Raw genomic sequence first — 25,348 nt, 5'->3', positions numbered from 1 at the left:
TACTAAAAAAATCACTAAACAATTTCAAGATAAAAGTCGCTTAAATGGAAAAATGATTTCTTACAAGTAACGAATTTATTTTTTATTGCTTTCTTTAAAAAGAAAATGATTATTAAATAATAAAAAAGTCACCAAATATATGAATTTGATGGTTATTCGAATACTTTTACATGTAAAAAAGCCAATCTGATATGAGCTTTTCACCATCCAAACCCGAAACTGAATTTGAATCCATTTAGCCAACATCCGGTTAGTCAAATATAGTATCTGGCTACATTGGATCCGATTTTGATCCATTTACATTGTTATCCCTTAATCATAGTCAATGTCACAAGGAGACACCCCATTTTTGTTACATTTTTTATTAAAAATTATATACAAAAAGACACGACACAAGGGCAAGTTGAAGAATCCCTGTGACATGGATCATAGTCCATCAGTTGTGAATTTGACAGGGAAGGTTTGGAAGCTAAGTCCCAATTTACCCCGGGAAAAAAGGGTTGGAGGGTGCCGTCCGATCATGAAGATCGGACGCTGATAAGAGAGGATCACCTAAGATACATGAGAAAGACATCCACGGAAGCAAAACTCTCGCGTGCGGGTCCCAACTTCCAACGCTCGCGTTAAAGAACGTCCAGGAATGCCTGCCGCCCTGGAGAACATGGAACCGCCACGCGTCGGTGATAAGCCGGTAACCTTCTGGTATTTAAAGAAAGGGGCAGGGCGCCTTGAATTCTGGCTCTGCAGTGCCAGATCACCTTGCTTCCCGGTAAAAAAAAATCATAAGGTTTTTTTCCTTTTTTCCCGTTGCTGCACAGTGAAATTAACGGGAATTTGACGTGGACAGTTCCAGAGGATCGATCGGAAATCTAGGTTTTCCGGCACAGATATTGCTGGATTTGAATCGAGATTTCTGTGGTTTTCCGGCACCGCATTGCTGCTTTCCGACTGGTTTGGATTGGAGAGGGAAGGTCCCCGGGGTTTTCCGGTTGGAATCGTGGGATTGGGTTCGTTTTCCCCTAAGAAAACAGAGATTTTAGAAGTTTTCCGGCGACGTAGTTGTAGTTTGTAGATCTTGAGCTTCGTTCCTGGCGGACAGGTGCGTTTGTGAGCGTTCATGAACTCGCTTCCGCTTGGGCGAAAAGGGAGTTTCTCGCGGTTTTCCCGGCTACGGAATTGTGGAATTGAGTTTGTTTCGTAGAGAGAACGTTGATCTTCTGTGGGTTTTCCGTCTGATCTCGCCGGATTTGAGCTTGTTTCCGGAGGAAGAGAGCAGGTCGTCAAAGGCTTCCCGGCGAGGGAATTGTAGATTCGAGCTCGTTTCCGGGCGAAAATCGAAGATCTTCTGGCTATTGCTTTCTGGATTTGAGATCATTTCCGACGAAAGAAGCTCTCTCTCTCTCTCTCTCTCTCTCTCTCTCTCTCCAGAAGTTCGCTTTCCGCGCAGCTTCCTTGTAACTTCATTTGAGAAATACGCTTGTCTTGATAATCTTTACAGCGTTCTATTAGAAGTCAAGAGTGAGGAGATCCTGCCAGAGAATTTAGTTTTCCGTCGCTGGAAGTAGCTTCCGATCCCATTCCGGCTAACGAAAGGCATCACTTCTGTCACCATTTGACTTCTTTCTTCCTAACCTCCAAAACTCACGTCAACTCCGGCAGTAAGATTTGGATTTTTACACAGGTTTTCCCGGCGACGACGCGTATGGGAGATCATTGTGGAACGGCCGACACCGGAGATATCGTCGGAAATTTGTTTTCAGGAACCGTTTCTGTTCCTAGAATAGTTCAGGTGACTCATCTGCCATAATTGCTACATTTAATGCGATTTATTCCATATATATAAATATTTTTCATTGATACATAAACGGGAGGTGATTATACATTTATTTGTTTTCAAAAGACGATTAGTTTCTCGTTTATTAAGCATATCAGTAATTTTATTGAGAAAGGAGCGTAATTTCTTGAATGCATGTATTCAAGTAATTGTTTTTTCAGATCTCTGTGGAATCCTTTTCAGTTATTAGTGCGGGGATTCCACTAGTAGAAAGTATAGTTTTGACGGAGGAAATGCATGCTCGGGCTGCGCCTGTTGAAAATGAAAATCTTTTTTTTTTTTTTCTTCTCTTGGTTGAAATTTGAATGCGGTTGATGAGGTCGGTTGGATTTCAGTAGCATGATCCCATTTGCTTGCTTTTCAAGTGATCTTTTTTCTATGATGAAAATGACGATCCTTGGCTCATTTTCCTCACTCAAGCGGTTGTGAAAAACAATGACGAGAGAGAGAGGGGATTCCCGCAATTATGAGTGAATGTACAATTATTGACTGTTAGACCCAAGACCTCTCTCTCTCTCTCTCTCTCAGAGACGATTGACTGGTGAGGCTCATAAGACGATTGATCCGTCATTTGTCTTTGTTTCTGTACCACTTCGATCCTCTCGATTTCAGATCCGAAACAATTGTCCCGAAAAACGAGAGAGGAGCATTTTGTATAGAATTTCTAAAATACCTTGGATTCGTGTCTTATTTCACAGAATTATAATAATTTGGAATTTCTTTAATCCTTCAATCTACAATTATTTTAATAAGAAGTTATTAGTTCTGATGATTTCTTTAATCTCTCATTCTTCGTTGTTTTTAGCAAGAACTTGCTGGTCACTAACTTTTGGTTATTACATACTCCCTCGTTTTTTTAGGGCGTTCAAACACAAGGAATTAAAGAAGCTCACTTGTTCTTCTCCACCTCGAGCTCACGTGAGAAGGGGCGATGTCTTCTTTCCTGACTGTCTTGTCTTTAATATAGTGAAAGAGTGGGTAGAAAGAGCGAGGGAGGGAAGGTCTCGAGTTTGGGAAAAGGACGAATTGAACGCCTCCGATTTTCAAAGGGGGAGAAGGAAAGACGAAGGCAGGAAAACCACAGAAAAGAATTCTGATGCCTTTTCCTGCTCGACATACAGAGTGAGTGAAAAAAATGGCAGACGGGAAGAGTCTTTTTGGGCCGAAAACGACCCTTAACTGCTCATCACTCCCCTCAAGAGATGGCGACGTCTCGCTGTGAGTAGAGTCGATAGAGGCGTCGTGTTTTCTTCGAGCTCGATAACGACGAGAAAGGCAGATCGCATGGCTATTGGATCCCGCTAGCGTCTGAGGGAATGAAAGCGTTTAGGGTCTAGAAGAAGAAGAAGTGGTTCTGTTTCAGAAGATGGCGGAGGGATGCAGGAAGTAGGCGAGCGGGGTTTCTTACCACCCGCCTGCAGAGGCACACAACTTCTGGAAAATCGCCTCCTATGAGCTTACCTCCCCAAAAAACGCCGATGGGATCGCCGATACTCACCCCCCAGAAGGCACATTCATCGTGATACTCGCTGGGAGGACACCCACCCAACCAATAACTCGCACCAAGACTCTGCTGCGTGCAAGAAGGGCTACCCATCTACCGTCTGCCACTCAATGTAGGAACAGTCCGTCGATAGGAGGGAAGCGAACCAAATGGGATCGAACTCGAGAAGGGTAGGAGAGCTCCCCCTGCTCTGCCTCCTCTTCCTCCTTCTCTGCCTTCGATTCTCCTCATCCGACGACTCGGAGTCCCTTCTGGCCCTGAAGAAATCCCTCGACCCCGGAAACGCTCTCAGGTGGCCGGCACGCGGCGGCTTCTGCCGGTGGCCGGGCGTGAAGGAATGCATTAACGGGCGGGTGACGAAGCTCGTGCTGGAGTCCCAGGGCCTCAACGGCACCCTGGACGGCACCTCACTGAACGCCCTGGACCAGCTGAGGGTCCTGAGTCTTAAGGGCAACGCCCTCGCTGGCACCCTCCCGGACTTCACCGGCCTCACCAACCTCAAGAGCCTCTTCCTCAACAGGAACCGATTCTCCGGTAGCTTTCACTTCTCCCTCACCGGCCTCCACCGCCTCAAGATCATCATCCTCTCCGAGAACCGCCTCTCTGGCGCCATCCCGCCGGAGCTCGCGCGCCTGCCCCGCCTCTACGCCCTCCTCCTAGACAGCAACCTCTTCACAGGCCCCGTCCCTGCACTGTCGCAACCCACTTTGCGCTTCCTCAATGTCTCCAACAACACCCTTACCGGCCAGATCCCTGCAACTGAGGCATTGCTTCGATTCAACGAGTCGTCGTTCGCCGGCAACCCAGGGCTCTGCGGCGAGCAACTGGGGCAACCCTGCGTCACTGCAAGGCCGCCGGCATCGCCTCCAGCGAGCTACTCGCCGTCGTCCAGAGCCGAGCCGGGCTCCAGACGGAGGCGGCTGACCAGGGCGGAGCTGGTGGCGTGCATCGTGGGGGGAATCTTGGTTTTGGTGGTCGCGGTTCTCTTGGGGTGGTGGGCTAAGAGCAGGCGCTCCCGTGCTTGCCCGTGCGACAAAGTGATCGAGGTGGTGGGGGTCAAGAGAGGGACCGAAGAAGGCGGCGGCGGCGGCGAGGGCGGAGGAGGGAGGAGCCGCGAGATCGGGGAGAGAGAGGGGGAGAAGAGCAGGGGGTTCCCGTGGGAGGAGGAAGGGATCGGCAGCCTGGCCTTCTGCGGAGGGGTGCAGGGGATGTACGGGCTGGACGACCTGCTGAAGGCGTCGGCGGAGATACTGGGGAGGGGGACGATGGGCAGCACCTACAAGGCGGTGATGGAGAGCGGGTTCATCGTGACGGTGAAGCGGCTCAAGAACTCGAGGAGCCCCGGGCCGGAGGAGTTCAGCAGGCAGATGGAGGCGTTGGGGCAGCTCAAGCACCCCAACGTGGTGCCGCTCAGGGCCTACTTCCAGGCCAAGGAAGAGAGGCTGCTCGTCTACGACTACTTCCCCAACGGCAGCCTCTTCTCTCTTATCCACGGTAAGGATGATCAAAGGATCCCTCCCTCTTTGCTCAATCTCTTTGCATGGTTCCTGTTAAACCCTTTTGAATTGATTGGTATCTCGTAAATTGAAAGTTGAAACCCCCTCTTGTCTAGGAAAAGGGGATATAATGGGATGTTGTTGCTTGATCTAACAAGCAATTTCCAGCTTTTTCTGGATAAATGGGCAGTGTTTACCTCTTAAACCCTTTGACTGGTATTCATGAAACTCCAATTAGCCAGAAGAAAAGGATATATCGAGTGTTGATTTACGATCTAACATGCAATTTCCAGGTTCTTTTTTTCTGGATAAATGGGTGTTTCCCTCTTAAACCCTTTGATCGGTTTGATGAAACCCCCCTTCTGTCCAAAAGAAGGGGATAAAACGGGATGTTGGTCTGTGATCTCGATTTTCAACTTTTTCTGGATCAATGGGCATGATTCGACTGCTTTTGGAGACTTGACGAGGTCCGGCCACCGTAAAAGCTGGACAGCCTTGGACTTGCTCGGGTTTGCATTACAGGCCTTTTTAATTTGGGGTGTCAATGGGGATCTGTTTGAGATGGATCTCTGAAGTTGAGTTTTGCATTACCTAGTCATGCCCTATTATACTTATATTTGACTCTGGGAAGAGGTTTTGGAGCTCCAACTTATAAGGATCGAAATCTGATTTGAGATGTGAAATCTATGAGACCTTTTTCTCACAGTGAAAAATTTAGATCCTATGAGGGCAGGAAATGATTGGATTTAGATTCGGTTGGGAGCCTGGTACCCCATGTGCCCATGTAAAAATTCTGGGCATGGTTTGGTTGGACCCAGTTGTATATAGATCGACATGCTTATCCCCTATACTTTAGAAACAAGCCAGTTGACGGTTCCTCTATTCCATGATCATGTATTTGGTTCATGAAATGTTAGGGATGGCTTGGTTGCTTATGCCGCCTAGAACAGTCTAGGACCTGTTTGTTAGTTTTGGAGCTTGGTCTCTGGATGGTCATTCTAAGTTGTTTTCAGGTCGAGGGTGAAGTTTACCTATTAGAATTCGGTGTCAACCAAGTTGACTTGCTTTCACTAGCATGACTTTTAGTCTATATTTGCGGGTTGCAACTTCATGTTTTAGAAAGATGAACTCTTTCCAGTTTCATTGATCAGTTTCTCAAGATCCAATTGGACTTTCTAGGTTGATGCAAAGCCTCTAAATCTTAGGTACATCCATCAGTTTCTGGTTTAATGAATTATCCTCAACTAAATCTGTGATCTGCAGGAACCAGGCCCACTGGTGGGAAGCCTCTACACTGGACATCCTGCCTGAAAATATCTGAAGACTTGGCAACTGCACTTGTCTACCTCCATCAAGTTGCCGGAATAGTCCATGGCAACCTCAAGTCGTCCAACATCCTACTCGGCCCCGATTTTGAGTCGTGCGTTACTGATTGTGGACTCACGCCCTTCAGACCCGAGGCACTTGATGAAGGTTCCTCCATCTTCTACAAGCCCCCCGAATGCCGTGGCTCCACAAAAAACTTCACCACAAAAACCGACATCTACAGTTTTGGCGTCCTCCTCTTGGAACTCCTCACCGGAAAAACTCCCTTCCAAGACATGGTCCAAAATCCTGGAGTGGATATTCCCAACTGGGTCAGGTCAGTCCGTGAGGAGGAAACAGATTCCGGTGGTGCCTCGGAGGATCCAGCGTCGGGGGCCGAGGGCTCTGAGGATAAACTGGTGGTCCTCCTCAACATAGCAATGGCGTGTGTCGGCCCAATACCAGAGAACCGCCCAGCCATGAGGGAAGTCCTGAAGATGATCCACGAGGTGAGGTCGGATCCGCATGCTTCATCAAACAGCAGTGACCACTCACCTGGGAGATGGTCTGATACGGTTCAGAGTTTACCGAGGGAGCAAGGGTCTGAGCATCTGAACTTTACAGAGAGGGATTAAGGTCTTGGGGTTTTAGAGAAAGGGCTTTGTGTTGGGCAAACTAGCCATTGGAGATCCTTTAGGATTTGGAATTTTGTATTTGTGGATTTGGAGGGGATTGTGGTTTATGGTAGTGAATGGGTGTGGAAGGATTTTGGGGGATCAAATAAATGTATAAAGACAATACAGGCCGTGTTGTTTGAAAGGGGTGAGCCATTCATGTGCAATTTTTTTTTTTTATCAACAGAGTGTTGAGCAATTCTCTTCTTGATTGTTGAAGACATTCTCCCAAGTAATCGCAGTCAGTGCAGTGTAACACCTTGCTCTTCTTTTCTTCAATGTAGATTTTTCAATGAAAGAATAGTTTGCCCTCTCACAAGTATCAAGTTTTCTCCAAACTCCCCTTGTTTTCTCTACCACCCGTCTTTTTAGCTTAAAACTTATGTTGGTAAGCCTGAATTTGGATCAGGTGCAATCACGTTGCACAAAGTGCATGTGCTGCTGCATTTAACCACCTACCCATTTGCTGTTGGGCCCCACAGCTCAGGGCTGTGTCAGAAAAATTGATGGTGGTCAGGTGAAGGCTGTATCAATCTCATATAACTGATATTCATCTTAAAGTTTCACTTTTCTTAGAATTTCTGATTCCCAAAATGCACACACGTACAAATTCCACCTGTTCAAGCATTTTTTGCTTTCTACTGCAAAAGAGGGACAAAAAAAGGAAAACTACCAAAGAAAGAAGAGGAAAACAATGAAACAATTAGGAAGACTGTAAAGCTTGGGATCTAGCAGCAGCTTTCTCTAAGGCCTTAAGTAGATTAGCCTCCATTCGAGCCTTCTGCTTTTCTGTTATCTGCATTTTGGTTTTTGGGTTGATTGTTTCACTTTCTACTGTGGGCTCTGGTAACTTCTCTGTAGCTGGGTTACTGTTGGTAGGTTCTTCGTGGTTGGAAGTAGCAGCTGTGTCCTGCAATGCACAGGTAACTCTCATCAGGAATCATGGCTGAGACAATATTGACATATGCCCATCACTTTTAAATGGCTATCAAGCTGCTTTAACACAATGGTTGGAACAATTCAGATTGATTGCATGGATTTGAAACGGTATAAGAAACAAGGGGCTGAGACGGTGCACAGGTATTTAGTTCAAGCTGCCCATGGACTTGATAAACAACCCCATACAGTTGACAAAAGGCCTGAGATATTGAAACAATTAAACAGCATTCGGTTACCAGTAGAATTATGAATCTTCATTTAGACTTAATCCTTACCAGGTCATGTCTAACCTCTGGTCAACTCACTGCCCTAACTCATTAAGATCAAAAGAAGCAAATCATGGGTTTTAAGTTTACAGATTTAGCAATTATATCAAGGAAACATCATATCTAAAAATCAATACACTACTCAAAATTTAAACCATATATAATAGTTCAGCCCTGAGGAACAGGAAATTGAATTAAGAAGTTTAATAGATCTACAGATTAAATTTTAAATTATTATCAACTATGACATCAGGACTAGTATTTGCAGGATCATTAAGCCTCGCGGCCAAGTGAGACCATAGCTAAAAGCCCCTTGAAAATGCATTCTGAAAAGAGGGATTTCTCTGACTCCCTGACTTGGCCCTCATTACCGGTCCATTGGGCAGGGATTTTTTTTATCTAAAAAAAGCCACCTGGCCATCAAACTGACAGAGCTTTTGAAGAAGTTAAGGGCTAGAAACTATGTTAGCCAAAAGCTCCTAGGTTTGCATCCCAAAACAGGAAATATCTCACGTTTCTCGCACCAATGGGGGCTCTGCTTGTCTGGTAGGAGCAGCTAGTGCACGTTACCTTGTGTTGGGATGTTGCAAGTTCGAATCCCAATGGTATCATTGTATAACTGGTAGGGGTCTGCCTAATCCCAGCTTGCCCTTGAAAAAAAAAAATTAGTTACTAACCATGTGATGCCTATCTGAAGGTTTTTTCTATCCTCATGGATTTGAATGGTGCATAAAGGATATTTTTACTGCTTTCTTCATTAATGAGAACTAATGTCCTTAATGAAACTTTCAAATTTATTGCCGCACTTAAGTATTGAGGATCAGACTATCTGTATTAATCTTCCTATTAATGAATATTAACCTTGGTTTATGATAAAAAAACAAAAAATTCAGGCTCCATGGCCATAACAGCAAGCATGAATCATGTAAGTGAAGAGAGATTATGTAAGGTACCTCTGTTGCCTGTCGATAAATCTCATCAAACATGTCTTCATGCATTTCATCAGCACCAGCATTCTCAACAGGTGGATCTTCCATGCCATGAACCTCCTCCACATCCATGCCTCCCTCTTCACCTATAAGCCTCACAGTAGAACTATCAACCAGATGTGCCATGTTATTTTAATTAAGACTTAAAGGAAACCTAATCATAACCTCTCATATCCTGTCCTATAAACTTTCTACTGAAGACAGTATCTTTCAAGGATATCAACGAACATTGCTCAACCAACAATGTTCTCTACAAGATGTCATGTATAATAGTTATACCTTTTTCAACAGGGGGTTCATGCAACTTTGTGGGATCACCGCCCTTATCTACCCTCTCTCTCAATTCTCTGACAGCCATCTGTTTCAGCAAAAGGACCACTCAAACTGCTAGATGAGCAGAAAAGAAGTATGGCACAGCAGAAAAAGGAAAGACTTCTCTTGGAAAGCAAAGAATGGTAATTGGTAAAAAGGAGCACTCAAATCAACTTATCAAGTGAATAGCTTCCATATAATACCAATTTACTTATGCTAGCAAAAATGGGTTGATTAACATGATTACATATAAAAGTAAGCCATTGCTTTTTTGCATGAACTTTTGTAATACAAGATCAGAAAGAATTTTATTAGGCATACCCTGACACGCTTTGTTGTACCAATTTTTTCCACCTTTTGTACAAACTGTTCAAACGAAAAGTAAGGGAGCAAATGGGCATGCCATTGAGCGTACAATCCAATCAAGTTCCCAAGGTCTTCAACCTGAAAAAACAAATAAGATATATATAAGTTTCTATGCCACAGATATGGTAAGAATATAACTCAGGCTCTCAATCTCTTCATCCTGAACAACCAATAAGATTAATATGTCAGACATGGTAATTTACTGGAACACCACCCCCACATACTTGATCACAAAGCCAGCATAAATAGAGTTTGCTTTCACACACAGTCAGAAGCAAAAGAACATCAAACCAAATTACTGTTGGGGCACGTAAGGCTGGGTGGTCGTGTCCTCAACCAAGAGTTTTACCTCGCAGGGAAGTGGGCCCATTAAGTGACCTGGTTCTTGGTGAGGGTTCCTTCATCATCAAAAAACATCAAACCAAATTACTCACATTGTCATGACAAGAGTGACAAGTGCACGTCTAGGTAGCTTCATCATATCAAATGTTCAAATGTACTTCTATTGACATCACATTATGCACCTTCATGCTACCAGTTTCATTCTTCTCTGTCCAACAAATGGCAAGTCACAGCATTTCAAGGTCCCCAGGCTTGCTGTTATGGCTTTAAGTGGGAGCCCATGCCAGTAAGCTCACTTATTATGGAAAAAAACTATATAGCTTCAGTAACATCATAAGCTCATACTATGACACCTCAAGGTCGGCAACATATTGCATTAAACAAGACGGGACATTAGGAGGAAGAAGTTCAGTGCTTACACAGTAATACCTAATCTAAAAAGCTTATTCTCTACAAGTCATGCACCTCTTTATGGAAATCTTGGTAAAGCCAAATGACATACAAACAGGTTACACACACCATGTCAGGCAAGCTCCATGGAAACACATTGAGAGTTCTTACTCAAAAAGTTGCTCTTACTTGCCCCATTGATCACCCAACAAATGGAATATGAACATGAATGGGTGAAAAAGTTGCAGTAGTGGACACCATTTAAAAACTCTATGTGAATCTAAACTTGAATTTGAATACAAGGAAATTAATTGTGACAAAAAAATTATGTATACAACGAATTGCACGATAACAGGCATCATGTATGCAATAAGCAAGTTTGTATTTGAGTATAAATTTTAATATAAAAATTACCCTCCAATATTAAAAATATAATAATAATAATAACTAAAATAGATATATATTTGTCCAAAGTAATTAAAATGTCGTTTGGTGTTTCAAAAAACAAATGTACTAACTTGCTCCACAATGGAGGAAGAGTTTAATGTTTTAACTATTGCAAGGACATAAGTTACATGACTTTACAATGACAGTTGAATACCTTTGAAAAGGAAGCCATCACCTATTGTCCTAATTCATTTGTGATAATGAAGTATATATCAAGAAAAAAGTAAGATGCCTGATGAGAAATTCAAATATATTAGTTCAAAGTACAAAAAAACTCGACAAGATGCCTTCTATCATTGGGTTTTCTATTTAAGATATGAGGTATCATGGCTTTTAGAAATCAAGATAAGTGATGCAACTACTAGCCGGGTGCTCTAGAGAAGACGTGGGTCTTCATTTAAAAGGTTGCAACTTGTAAGCCCTCTTCCCCCTCATCCATTCAAGTGCGCCAAAAGAAAAAGGTGGAATTATGAGAATAATGACAACAAAGTGGGTCTGGAATATTGTGTGTTGGACATTCAACTTCAAAGTTGGTTTGTTTCAGCTAAGATTGGGCCATCTTATTACTGAAGCATTTGGTACATCAACGCTTAGCCTAGGTTCCAACATAAAGTAATTCGCTTCCTATTGGGCATGTCTGACTATATATTTAGAATCATTTGTTTAGAGTCAGTTTGGTTCGTTTTATAAAGTCAACTAGGCAATATTGGATTCAACCTACTGGGCTTGAGCCAAATTTGTTGTCTTCTGAGCAAGTCAGTTTGTCTTGAAGACAAGATTTGGAGTGCAATTTAGTTTGGCACAGTGATTAGGCTATGCCTGGTTCAATCCTAGAAACAACATTACTTTAAACCCTTTCAATCCTAGAAACAACATTACTTTAAACCCTTTACATCGTCGACTCGAGTGAGCACAAATGGCATCAATAATCTTAAATACATCCAAAGTAATTTCTAATTTCTTTGAGATCTCACATCTGTCTTTAACAATCATACTAAATCAAGAACCTCTGAGAACTTAAACATTTAGATAACTATTTAATATCATGTTGCTTTACTTTTAGACCCAATAAGCAAGACCAACTTGCCCAACTATCTGAAGGAACACCAGAGTGCAAATTCAGTGATTCACAGAAACCAAGGGAAAAGAACACTGGCTCGCTCCACAAATCTGATTATTTTCCCATTCGTACCATAGCATAAACAATATATAAATACACACAAAACTGAATCAATCAACCGCATACAAAAAAACTCGACATAAGCAACATATAAAAGCACAACCATCTCAGAAAAGAATCAGACAATTGGAGCAATCCAAAATCTGAATCTCCCATCAAATGCAACTTAGATTAGAAGCAAAAGAACAGGATCTATTTGCCCTATACCGTCCAATTTTGGCCAAATCACGGTTTAGGTCGCAAAAACTTCATCTGATTCCTCTGAAAATTCATGCGCCTAAACCACCTAAACTTGCAAACAAGCAAGTGCTATCGCTTCTAAGATTTCTATAACTACCACACCAACATGGCCACTTTCGCTTCCAGATACACGCAAAACCAAAAGCGATACTATCAACACCCACATCAAAATCTTCAAAAGAATTAGATCAACAATCAATTCAAAGACTAGTGAGATTCACTATACCGCAATAATGGCAATACACACAAACAAAAAACCCTTTATTTCGCAAAACTAGCAAAGGGCTTCCCCAAATTTTACGGTACATTCCTAAGACACATACCTCATGGCCGTGGCCGCGGGCCTTAAAGACACGGGGACAATGGCGGAGAACATAACCGAGACCGTCGTCGGAACAAAGGAGCTGAGGCGTTAGCTTTGGCCTCTCCCTGGGGAGCTTCTTGGATGGCTTGCCGGGCTTTCCGACCAGCCGGAAATCAGATTTTTGGGCTGGGTTGGGAAGGGGGCGGTCGGATGCGAATGCAGGGCAGTCTCTTGACCAGTGGCCGGGGCGGCCACACTTGAAGCAGCCGGTGGGTGCCGCCTCCGGCCGGGATGCACGGCTCGCCAGTTCGGGAAGGGGGCGATCTGGTCCGGAGGCCGCCGGGCAGTCGCTGGACCAGTGGCCTGGGAGGCCACATTTGTAGCACCCGGTCGGTGCCGCCTCCGCCGAAGCTCCGCCCTTCTTCTCTGCCATTCTCTCTCTCTCTCTCTCTCTCTCTCTGGATCTAATAAACAAGAAAAGGAAGGAAGGAAAGTGAGAGTTTCGTGGGAACGATTTGGCGGGAAGGCTTTTGAGCAATTTACATAAAACTGATAACGTATCAGATGTTTATAGAAAGCACCCAAAATTTTGATGATTACAATTAGGCTTGCTTTTCCATTTATGCTTCAAAAGACACTTTTTGGTACTAAAATCAAATCATTTTGTCTAGTCAAACAAAAGGTTTAAAATGCCCTCGTTTTGGATTTCTTCAGTGTGAAAGAACCAACAGTGGTGTTATTCCATTAGCACATACCAATAATGTCATTTTTTCACTTCATGCAGGCATTTGACATTCACTTACTATGTAAATCACATCTAGAGTATCGTATGTAGGGCTAGTAAACAAATCGAGAGCAGTTCGTGACTCGGCACAGTCAAACTCATTCCTGATCAGTTCATATAGTTTGTGAGCCGAGCCATAAGCAGCTCATGTAGCTTAAATGAGAGAGCTTGTTTTAATATATATACATATAGATAATATATATTAACTACAATATATAAAAAGAATAATTCATAAAATAAATATGAAAGAAGGATGAATGAAAAATATATACATAAAATATGAACTATTAAGTGTAATAATATATATATATATATATATATATATATATATATATATATTCTATATTAAATAACATGAAATGTTTTTACATGACCCAGTTCGTGTTCGGCTCGTTTCATTCAGGAACTAGATAAGTTCAAGCTCAGCTCCGCTAAACACAAACACAAGCTGAGCCACAAACTCAACCTCCTTCTAAATGTTTGTGGTCCTCTATGAGTGTTCTGTTTTGTGTTATTGGTGTTCTCATGTTATGCTGTTGTGTTTGTGCTTGTGGGTCTCAACCCTTTGTTGAGTTTCACTTTTAAGTAACGTTGATCGCTTTTCGGCTCAACCTCCTTCTAAATGAGCCAAGCCTGAACATGGCATGTTTGGTTGGTTCAACTCTCTTACCAGCCCTAATCATATGTGCAAAAAAAAAACTAAAAAAAAAAAGATAAAGATATTAGATTTTTTGTACTAGGGATTCCTTACCCAGAGGGTAGCAAACATTACCCCCATTTTAAGCATGGTAACTAGATTTAAAACTCTCTCTCTCTCTCTAAATAAATGGATGAGGTTTGGGTTAATCTTTTCTGTTTTTTTCTTTAAGTCCGAGTAAAATGAACTCAAAGGGGCTTTGCATAGTGGGAGGGGACCCTGGCTGCTAGACTGGTGGAATAGGGTTTCATTCTCACTGTCGTCAGTTCCTTGGATTTAAGAAAGGGCAAGGGTACCCACCCAGGTGGTATCCCATGTGATTAGCAGGGGTCCTGTGCCAAGCTGAAGGCCCAAGTTCGAATCCCTCTGCCACATAGGGCTTAAGAGTTATCTGGTGCGCCACCGCAGAAAAAACTAACATAAGTATGGAAGGCATAATCAACGCGACTAAGTCTCTATTCTGCAGGGTGGTTTCCCATTCCTCATGGAAAAAAAAAAAACTACACGTGAAATGAAAAAGGTATTTATTTGTCTAAATTTTTGACGTGAACCCATCTCCAAAATTATGAAGAAATCTATTAATTAAACTACCAATTACTAAACTACGAATATCTAGATTTACATAGGAAAGCAAGGGAAAAAATAAATAACAAGAAATTCAAAATGAACTGGATTTGTCTCATCCATTGTCACAAATATCGTTGATGTTTTAAAAAATACCGTGATATTATCGCTGTAATTTTAGCAAATGTTAATACAAGTAAAATATCATGATATTTTAAAATATCACCATTTTGATAATATCATAATATTATCAATTGTTTTATTGTTTTTATTTATTTATTACATCTTAAATATGTTTTTCTTCTTTCATTTACATTTTTTACTTATTTGTTTTATTGTATATGTATTTTTAGTCTAAACATGAAATTTTCTTACTTATTTTTTATATTTTATATGTTTTTAAGCCCCAAGATTTATCACCAAAACTATAAATATAGTGAGAAATAGCCTCGCCGAGATATAGACAATACCAATATTTGTAATTATGATCTCATCTTAATAATTGAAAAAACTCTACAATTTCTCTTATTTTTATAAATGAGAATTCATATATAATCACAATCAAAACAAACTACCTAAAAACAAACTGTCTAATTGATCAACTCTAATTAAGGTATTATAAGTTCCTATAAAGATTAACTTTCTAATTAGATATGAGCCTATCATTTGAACATGATATCTAAATATATGCTAAAAAAATATACAAAACATAAAGTGAATCCAAATTGACCCTTATGAATCTAGTTATTTTGCTTCACTCTTGCATCGTTCTCCGAGTAAGATAAGACTTTGCCCTTAGGTTTGGATATTGCTTAAGTTTTCTCTAATTTCACACTTTGTGGGCTATGGGCCCACATTATGGAGCTAGATAGCTTCTCTGCTCTAGAAAAATGCATGGACCCAAACAAAGCCTGCTCCAATATATGCCTGGAAGATTGGGATGTTCTTCTCGAAGAATCCATAGTCTGTTGGATTTCTATACTAATTTGAATCAAATCAATCCAATGTAGGTTTGATCCATGGTGGAAAAGTCGATAAGCCCATAACCTAGATCTCCCAATCTATCATCCCATAATCTGCATACTGGTGGTGACCCACTCCAAACAAGCTTAGGCGCTAGGACAGACTCAGTTTAAGTAAGTCAGGTCTATATGAGTTTTGGATCTGGATATGAGGTAAGGTATACGAAGGTTCTTTTTGGATTGTATCCAATCAGCTCGGGTTTAAGTCCAATTTAAGTTTTTTCGATAGCAGGATGTGAGGCTCCCAAATGGGTTTAGGATGATCCAATATCAGGGATTTGAATTCAAAACATGGTTTTCAATCCAAATATTCTTTAATTGGATATAGACATTTTGTTAGGTTTTTATTGGATTTTAAGAAGATTTTAAATATTTTAATTGGGTTAGGTTTTGTATTAAAGTCCGGGCCATATCATGATTCTTTTTCAGAATTTACATTTTAGAGGCCCATAAAAATTGAAATGAATTCAATCGGTACCATAAACTACAGATCAATGATAAGAGAACCACAACAAACACATTGCCAATATATAGGGAAAAAGACGATATGTTATATATAGCATTAATGTTGAAAACCTAGCCTACCCAAGTGTCGCGGGTTAATTTTTATCGAGCTTGTGCAACACCAAGCAAACCAACCTGGTCAGCACAACCGCCATAGACCTTGCACATCACCCCATGTGTGATTGTCGACTCAGCCCGAGATCATTTAGAACATTGAGCCTAGAGTCATGTCCAAGTGCGACTCATTTACTATGCTAGACGAGCTTCGAGCCAGGCTTAGACAAGTCGATCTGGGGTCGAGCCCGAGCTAGCTCGGTTCATTGGGCATGTCTACCTAAGACATTATAAAAGCTTATCAATAAGAGAAGGCTTTTAGGTGGCTTTTAAGAATATAAGAATCTAGGAGTGTGGATGGAGATTCTAGAGGCTTCTTATAAATTCGATATAGGAATTTCAGATCTTCATGTTTAAAATTAAATTGTACTTTAAATCCATTATAATAGGCTAAATGACCATGACTTTCTAGTGTCGGATGCATTGAAAACTAACATTTTTTTATTTTAATTCATCTTTTAAATTTAAAATCAAATTTCATAGTTTTTGTAATAAAATATGCACTCAAATTAGAACTTACATAAAAAAACAACATTTTGGTGAGATAAGTTACATTGTTTTTGTCACAACTCTTTAATCCAATGTTGAATCAAGCTCTAATTTTTTGTCACTTTTGAAAGCTAAAACTCTCTTAATATAGTTTTGAAGGTAAAAAAAATGCATTTTAACTTTGAAACACCTTATTTTCAAAGTAAGATTTGTCATAAAAACTAATTGGTAAAAAATTTAGGTGTCTACAACCACCCAACCATGCGCCAGGCCTTTAGCTTGACAAAGGACCACGCATACCACGTGAATAACTATGGTGATGTTCTATCTTTAATCTATATCACAGGTAGGGGTGGCAAAACCTGACACGACCCGCCAACCCGCCTCTTAGGCGGGTTTGGGTTTGGAAAAAACGAACCCATTTAATAAACGGGTCGACCCGCCTAACCCATTTATTAAACGGGTTGGGTTCGTGTTAGGGGTATGCCAACCCGCCTGACCCGTTTAATAAACGGGTTAGGCGGGTGGGTCGACCCGTCAACCCGCCAACCTGACCCGCGAACATGAGAACCCGTTTACCCGACCCAACCCCATTTATTAAATGGGTTGGCGGGTCGTGTCGGGTTACCCGTTTATTAAACAGGCTGGGTTCGTGTTTGCCACAGCCGACCCGTTTAATAAACGGGTCGGGTTCGGGTTGAGGTATGCTGACCCGCCAAACCGTCGGGTCGACCCGCCAACCCGTCGGGTTGACCTGCCCGACACGATTGCCACCCCTGGTCACAGGGACATGTCCGTAGGGACACATGCATGCATGCATGCATGCTCGAAGGCAATGATGCATACACTAACACGTATGCCAATACTTATTACATTTTAAATTTATTTTAATAAAATTCTATTTTTATTATTCTAAAATATCTGAAAATAGTTCTTTATTGATTATAAATTAAAACATTATGTGTTTTCATGTCCCATTTTTTTTTGAAAAAAAATGAACTTTCAAGTGGAATATGAATCTAGTACACGAATCATTGTAAGAAGGTTCATCATCATCAAACTTTATCCCAACTTCATGGGGTCGGCTTTAAGAGTCATTTTTTTCCTTTTCTGTTCATTTGGAGGTACAACTTTGGTTACCTTGCAATCTTTAATGTCACCTCTAACTGCCTCCTTTCTTTGTCATAGGCGTTGTAAGAGGTTTTCGTGCAACTTGTTAAAACCATTTTAAATCACTTTCATTTATTTTATCGACTCTTAGGCATATTCTAACATATTCATTTATAATTTTATTATTTTTTATAACGCAAGACATCCATCTTAACATACACATCTATTCAACATGCAACATTTTTTTAGTATCGTTTTTTTTTTTTGACGCCCAACAAACTCATCCCTGCAACATGCACTCTCTCTGTCCATAGTTTTTTATGTTATTCTGATATATTTATACATTTTAAAAATGTTAAACATTACATCTTTTCCCAGACCTGGAGAAAAACAAATTTCACTAGATTTTCATTGGACCAGAAAATCCCCGCTGATGTCCGTCCTAGCATCCAACGGCCGCTTTTCAAACCCACTTTTTCTTCCCGCGGCTTCAAAATCATCGTATTCACTGTTTCTCATCTCTCTTCTGCAAAGAAACGAAATATCGATTGTTGGGAAGGAAGAGATTAAGAAGAAGAAGAGTAGGGGCGAGCGGGAGCGACACCACCATGGTGAAACCTCCGCCATACCTCGCCAAAACTCTCGTCACCAATACCCACAACCCCAATTTCGCATGGCACCTCTTCAAGTTCCTCTTCGACAAGAAGAACCCACCGCCTCCGCCCCTCCCGGCCATCTCCGCTATCACCCACATCCTCTCTCTCTCTAGAATGCTCCCCCAACTTTACCACCTCAGCCAAATCCTCGCCCGCCTCCCGCCCGATTCCGCCACCCCTGCCCTCTCAGCCCTCATCACCCAAATTGCCACCACCGCCACCACCTCCACCACCACGTTGGCTACGTCTCTCCTCGATGCTGCCCTTGCCACCTTCCACTCCCTCCGTGCCGAATTCCCTGGATCTCCGCCACCTTGCCGCACTTACACTTCCCTTCTCCGCGCCCTCTTCCACCACTGTTGGCCGGAGCCCATCCCTGCTATCTATTCCGACATGCTCCATGCTGGGTTCCGCCCGGACACCTCCACCCTCAATCTTCTTCTCTCGGCGCTTGCTGATTCAGGGCACGTCGATGATGCTCGCCAACTGTTTGAGAAAATGTCCATTAAAGGGTTAGCTCCCAATTCCTTCACTTTCGGCCTCCTGGCACGCGCCTACTGCAGGTCCGGGCGCACCCATCTTGCTTTTTCCCTCCTCGAGGATATGGGCAGGCACCGATGCCAGCCCAATCAGGTAATTTACAACACCTTGATTTCTGGGTTCTGTAGAGAGAATAAATTGGATGAAGCTGAAAAGGTATTGGAAATGATGTGTTCCGATGGTTTTAATCCCGATGTTGTTACTTTTAACTCTAGAATCTCTGCGCTCTGTAGAGTAGGTAAGCTCATGGAAGCGTCTAGAATATTCATTGATATGCAATTGGAAGAAGGTTTGCCCATGCCCAATCATGTCACCTTCAACATAATGCTAGATGGGTTCTGTAAGGCTGGGGATTTGACTAAAGCTGGGAAGATTGTTGGGTCGATGAGGAAACGTGGGCTTTTGAAGACTGTGGAGAGTTATAGTATATGGGTGTATGGTCTTATGAGAAAAGGGAGAATGTATGAATCTCAGATTGTTTTGGAAGAAATGACGGAAAATGGGATTATGCCTAACGTGTACACATACAACATTCTTATTGATGGGTTGTGTAAGGCAGGTATGTTTCTGGATGCACGAGTTCTGGTGGATATGATGAGAAACAGTGGAATTTCGCCAGATAGTATTTCATATAGCACATTGCTTAATGGGTATTGCAGTAAAGGGAAGGTCTCGCAGGCCTATGAAGTGCTGAAAGAGATGCAGAGAAACGGATTCTTTCCGACAACTTATACTTGCAATATATTACTGAAGAGTCTGTGGAAAGAAGGGAGGATCTCAGAGGCAGAGGCATTGTTGAAGCAGATGAACGAGAAGGGTTGTTGTCCAGATACAGTCACTTGCAATATAATGATCGATGGTCTGTGTAAAACTTGCAAATTGGACAAGGCCATGAATATTGTCAGTGGAATGTGGGATCACGGGACTGCTGCTCTTGGTGACCTCGAGAATGCAGTTCTTGGGTTAGTGGACAGTAACTATGGTGATAAATGTTATCCGGATGTAGTGACATATTCTATCTTGATCGATGGTTTGATGAAAGCTGGAAGGTTGGGTGAAGCCAAGAAGAAATTCGTCGAGATGATGGGTAAAAATATTGTTCCTGATTCTGTTGTCTATGATTCATTTATTGATGGTTTTGTTAAGCATGGTAAGCTATCAGCCGCATTTCGGGTTTTCAATGATATGGAAGAAAATGGTTGTAGTCCTAGTGTTAGAAGTTACAATTCATTGATCTTGGGTCTAGGTGATGAAGGCAAGGTTGCAGAGGTTCGTAGCTTGATAGATAAAATGAAAAATGCCAAAATTCTCCCTGATGCTTTTAGCTATAATGGTCTCGTTAACTCTTTGTGCAAAGCGGGGAGGGTGAAGGAAGCTGTATCGGTCTTAGATGAAATGTTACTGGGGGGAGTTATTCCTAATGTTATGTCATTTAGAATTCTGATTGAGGCCTTCTGCAATGCTCAGGATTTTGGAACAGCTGGGGAGGTTTTTGAAATGGCACAAGATTTCTGTTACCAGAAGGAAACTCTTTATGAATTGATGTTTGAAAAGTTATGCGCTGCAGGTAGGTTTGTGGATGCAAAAGGCCTTTTTGAAAAGGTTTTGCAGGGAGGTTATAGCCTTGAAGGATTCTCATACACTTGCCTGATCAAGGGATTATGTGAGGCAAACAGGTTAGATGATTCACGTTTGACAATAAAAAATATGGTTGATAGAGGTTATGCTTTTGATCCGGCAGCTTTTATACCACTAATTGATGCATTGGGTAAGGAAGGAAACAAACAAGAGGCTGATAAACTTGCAGACACAATGATGGAGATGGCTGCCCAATATGAGGATTTCAATGCAAGGATTGGAAGTTCCATCCATCACATTAGATCGAATATAGAACTGCAAAACAAGCAGAAAAAGGAAGATAGCTTCAACACTAGCGATTGGCATACTTTATTGCATCGGTATTCACAAATTTGCTAATTTTCTTTTCAATTAAATTTCTGAACTTATTGTTATCAATCTAGCTCTTAGATTTCTTTATGTTTGTCATTGTTTTCAGTAACCAGATTAAACTATCTAATTTCTATTTGAACTTATACCTCAGGTTAGTAATCATGCTGCAGACCTCAGCTAGTAAACACAGTCAAACTTCAGTTACAGTGATCCTTTACCAGCTTGTGATGTGGTTGACTAGAGATCAACCCTTTTGGCACCGTTGGCTATCAGTTTGTTATCATTTTGCTCATGTATGATGTGGTTGACTAGAGATAAACCCTTTTGGCACCATTAGCTGTTAGTTTGTTATCATTTTGCTCATGTATGATGTGGTTGACTAGAGATCAGCCCTTTTGGCACCGTTAGCTATTAGCTTGTTATCATTTTATTCTCCTTATGTTAGGAGTTGGTGGATTTCCTACAATTGGTTTTTATCCAACAATAGATAGAAAGTGGCATGTTCTATACTATTTGTTTTTAGAACCTTTCTAGCAGTCCAATGCTATCTATTTATGTTTTTTAGTTAAGATAGTTTCCTCAACTGGTTTGGAGTCTCAGCTTAATCTTTCACTGTGCAGGGATGATGGAAGTCCAATTGCACTGAAGGTGTTCAAACGGGTACAAAAAGGTTGGGGTCAAGGAACCATAACAAACTTTCTGTCAGAGAAGAATGATGACCTCGATAACTGGGAAGATGTTGGATAGTCTACTTCATTTTCCATCTGGAGAATTTTGTCACAAGGGTGGAAAAAATTAAAATGCCTCTTTACCTTCTCAATAAGTCTATTCTTTCAAGATTTAGCGGAAGGTGAGGACTCCCTTCTCCATGGAGCCGTGCTTTTCACTAGGGTTATATGTGATCTATCAGACAATAAAATTCTGTATTAATTTTTTGTCAGTGTAAAAGTGAGCAAAATGGTTTTGGTGGAAGGAAACCATCAGTTGGCTAGATGTTGAAGGGAAGAGTAACCGGAGCATGTAGTTACTTTGGTATCTAAGATCATCAATGCCATTCCTCATTTTTTATGATGTCCATTCCTGGGTATGTGTCTCGTTTTGATTTTCGTAATCTTTGTCAATTTATTTCGTCGTGTTACCCCTTAAAATTTCTAACCTATTTATTTGATTTTTTTTTTGCATGGAACTTGTCAATAGATGGTATCAGGTCACTAGAACGAGGCTCTTTGTTGTGTAAGTCCACAACTTTTTGTTTAGTACACCTAACCTCAGTTTATATGATACATCTTAATACTTCCATGCCTTAATGTATACTTCAGTGTTTTTTTCCCATGGGTTTATTTTGTGATTTTTACTTCAGGTACAGGAAACTGCTGCCCAGAGTTTCTAAATCTGGTTGAAGTCCTATCCTTTTGAAGAAAATGCCAATAAACCAACAGAGTACCACATTGAAAGTAGAAAATACCAATAAATGATGTATATCATCATGATTGCATATAAAATGTATATACATATTTGCAATTGAAAACACTAACAGTAACAGGCGGTAAGCTATAAAGATTTATCAGATTTATTACATATTCATGCAAATAAGAGATATAGAGAAACCATTCTATAAAAATAGCAAATCGGATTATACCCTAAGCTTTCCTCGGTACATAAGGGGATGCTACTGTATTAGATTGTAACTTTTTCACAAAAATAAAAAATGGGTTTTGGTCTAATAAAAGTTCCGGTGATGCATACAGGTAGTGAGTCTGTTAGCATTAAGGAGTCAAAGATATGATTTGTCCTGCACTTCAATGAGCCTATTACAATAAATCCAAAATGTGGATGGTGCAAGTGTATTTTTAAGTAGTTAAATTCATTAGTCCTTAGCAATGTTATCAGTATCGGTGTGGATGCATTGTATCGACAGAATTTCGATACACTGCAGGCCTGAATTGGCTATTTTATAATAAATGTAAAAAATTCCAAAAAATATGTTTTTAAAATTATTTTAATAGTTTTAACATGTGTCTCATTATGACACATAATAATTTATTATCATTTTTGGGCCGATACAGAATGATTCAGCTGAGTATCGGTATCGGAAACAGCTGAATTGGTGGCCCAACTATTCAGGGCTGATACCGATACTGACAACATTCCTTAGTATATAGTACTATGCCATCATATTTTTCAGCATCTCCAACGACCATGCATGATGAAGATCTTCAGCATGTCATTAATATAATTCGAATGTTTGTTGCATTCACTTTGTCACTTTAATTTAAATTAGGAAACCATTGAAGCTCCTGGAAGCATTCTTAAACTGAAGGTTTATCAGTTGAATCTGGCATTTGCTTTGTTTGATGACTAGACTCCGAAGCAACTGGATTTCCTATATCTGCAACCCTTTGTAGTCCACGAATTCGATGATGCACTGTCCTTGTTGGTTGCCCATACCCAGAATTAAATTTATGTTCATCCTTTCTTCTTGTTCCAAGCTTGTTGCAAAGTGTGCATTGTGGCTGTACGTAATTCAGCTCTTTGCTTATATGTTATCATTGTTGATCATTTTCAGTTATTGATCAAATGCATAAACCAAAAAAGGAAAAAAAAACTAATTATCACCAGATAGTTTTGTTCATTTATCAGAAGCTTTAGCCTATGTTCTTCACGAAAGTATTTGCCTGCATATCGAAACTTTATGAAGTATGGAAGATCGATCAATCCAACTATTTCTACAAGTGAGACATCAATCGTCAAGCACTTGGAAGAAAACTGGTTTTGTATTCATCACCTTAGGGGATGTTTGATAACCCTGCATTTCAGATTATGCTCAGAGATCCAGGATCTTAAAACGTGGGAGCTGTGGTGGGGGGTCAGTTCTCGAATCAGGGATCTTGGCGTGGGGCCCATGCCATATCAACACTTCCCATGCCCATCTTCCGTCCAAGATTTGAGACCCCCGGCTATTGTCCACCCATAGGGTACTTTTGGAAGCAAGAAAAACTCTCATAGGAAAAATAAATTTGCCTATGAGAAGTTTTGATATATAATTTTTCTAAAATGAAAAGTTTTCACTTGTTTGGATAGCGTGAGAAAAATAAAATGAGAAATCATAAAAAATCAGAGAGAAGAGCAGGGGTGGTGGTGGAGCTTTTCCGGCATGGTTTTTTGGGAGGGGTGATGGTAGGCGGTGAAAAATCATTGTGGGGGTGGGGGTGGCGTTTCTCCACACCATTTTCCCGGAGGTGGGTGATGGATGGTGGGGAAGGCTGTTTTTTGGGAGGTGGGTGATGGTAATTAGTGGTGAGATGGATGATGGTGGTGGTGAAGTTTTTTTGGTGCTATTTTTTTGGAAGGTGAGTGGTAGTGGCAGTGGTGAGATGGATGGTGGTGATGGATAGTAGAAAATCATCATGGGGATGGTGGTTTTCCGAGAGGTGGTGGTGGTGAGATGGGTGGTGGCTTTTAGACAGAATTTTTTCTTGTTGGAAAAAACCGTACCAATTTTCATTTGGTATCACTTTTCCTACATCTTTCCCAATTTCAAACTTTCCCTTAGGGTGTGTTTGCATTGTGGAGTACCCTTCTGCTATAAACGAGTCTGATCCACCCACCCACCCACCCCACGGAAAATGTTAACGTGGAAAGAAGGGACACAGCGTTATTTTGGGGGCCTCCTGTGCAGAAGTAGGTTCCCCTATTTGCATCACCATGGTGGCCCTGTGGAAACGCATGGAATATCGTGTGTTTCTGCAGAAACTCTCAGCTTTTTGTGCTATGCAAACGGGCTCTTTGGGTGCGCTTGATTACCATGGATCTCTGAAGAGATCCTGATCCCAACCTTGGTGCAAAAGGAGAATCTCAGAACTGAGGATCTCGTTTTAGGCCAGAACCCCCAAAATCCACGGATTTTAAGTTCTGATTATGGGAATTCGGACTAGAGATCCTCGGATATCTAATCCAAGGATCTTTAGTAAAAAAAATCAGATCCGAGGGATTCAAACTCACCCGTAGTGAGTCTAACACGTAAAAGCAACCATTTAGGATATTAATTGTCTTCCCAAATTGTCTAGCAGTGAAAAAGGGCGACTGCATGTATCACTATCAATATCGCAACTTCCCATGTGCCAAAAATGAAAGCCTATCCAGTCTCTTTTTGGTCTAAAAAAATGTTTGCATTTTCTGTAATAAGTAGAGGAATTTAAATATGCTGTTTTTCACGGTTCTTTTTTTCCTCGCTTCTTTATTTGGGCCAAAACATAGAACTTTAAATATTGAGGTTAACATCATTCAACTGATTGAAATGTGACTAGAGTGGTGAAGAAGGCCTGCCCTT

At 41.2% G+C, this 25,348-nt stretch overlaps 3 protein-coding genes across 3 annotated transcripts; 2 read left to right on the top strand and 1 right to left on the bottom strand.

Annotated features, from left to right (window-relative positions):
* The first annotated feature begins 1,681 nt into the window (after positions 1–1,681).
* On the top strand, positions 1,682–6,980 carry LOC149818147 (inactive leucine-rich repeat receptor-like serine/threonine-protein kinase At1g60630). Its single transcript, XM_089984042.1, has 3 exons — positions 1,682–1,789; positions 2,695–4,832; positions 6,098–6,980. The coding sequence occupies exons 2-3, from the start codon at positions 3,488–3,490 to the stop codon at positions 6,772–6,774; spliced, it is 2,022 nt and encodes a 673-aa protein (XP_089840168.1). The 5' UTR covers positions 1,682–1,789; positions 2,695–3,487; the 3' UTR covers positions 6,775–6,980.
* Positions 6,981–7,516: 536 nt separating this feature from the next.
* On the bottom strand, positions 7,517–13,021 carry LOC149818146 (uncharacterized). Its single transcript, XM_089986158.1, has 5 exons — positions 12,608–13,021; positions 9,641–9,763; positions 9,287–9,365; positions 8,972–9,093; positions 7,517–7,723 (listed from the first exon to the last, which is right to left on the bottom strand). Exons 1-5 carry the CDS (start codon positions 13,019–13,021, stop codon positions 7,517–7,519), a joined length of 945 nt encoding a protein of 314 aa, XP_089842284.1.
* Positions 13,022–19,150: 6,129 nt separating this feature from the next.
* On the top strand, positions 19,151–22,935 carry LOC149818145 (Pentatricopeptide repeat (PPR) superfamily protein). Its single transcript, XM_089985432.1, has 6 exons — positions 19,151–21,026; positions 21,639–21,868; positions 21,960–22,102; positions 22,216–22,251; positions 22,379–22,730; positions 22,767–22,935. The coding sequence occupies exons 1-2, from the start codon at positions 19,234–19,236 to the stop codon at positions 21,763–21,765; spliced, it is 1,920 nt and encodes a 639-aa protein (XP_089841558.1). The 5' UTR covers positions 19,151–19,233; the 3' UTR covers positions 21,766–21,868; positions 21,960–22,102; positions 22,216–22,251; positions 22,379–22,730; positions 22,767–22,935.
* The last annotated feature ends 2,413 nt before the right edge of the window (positions 22,936–25,348 follow it).

The sequence above is a fragment of the Nuphar pumila genome, chromosome 13 (genome assembly GCF_984573655.1).
Source record: "Nuphar pumila chromosome 13, dmNupPumi1.hap1.1, whole genome shotgun sequence".
NCBI classification, from domain to species: domain Eukaryota; kingdom Viridiplantae; phylum Streptophyta; class Magnoliopsida; order Nymphaeales; family Nymphaeaceae; genus Nuphar; species Nuphar pumila.
The sequence above is the reverse complement of the archived record's forward strand: the minus strand, read 5'-3'. Positions and strand labels throughout refer to the sequence as shown.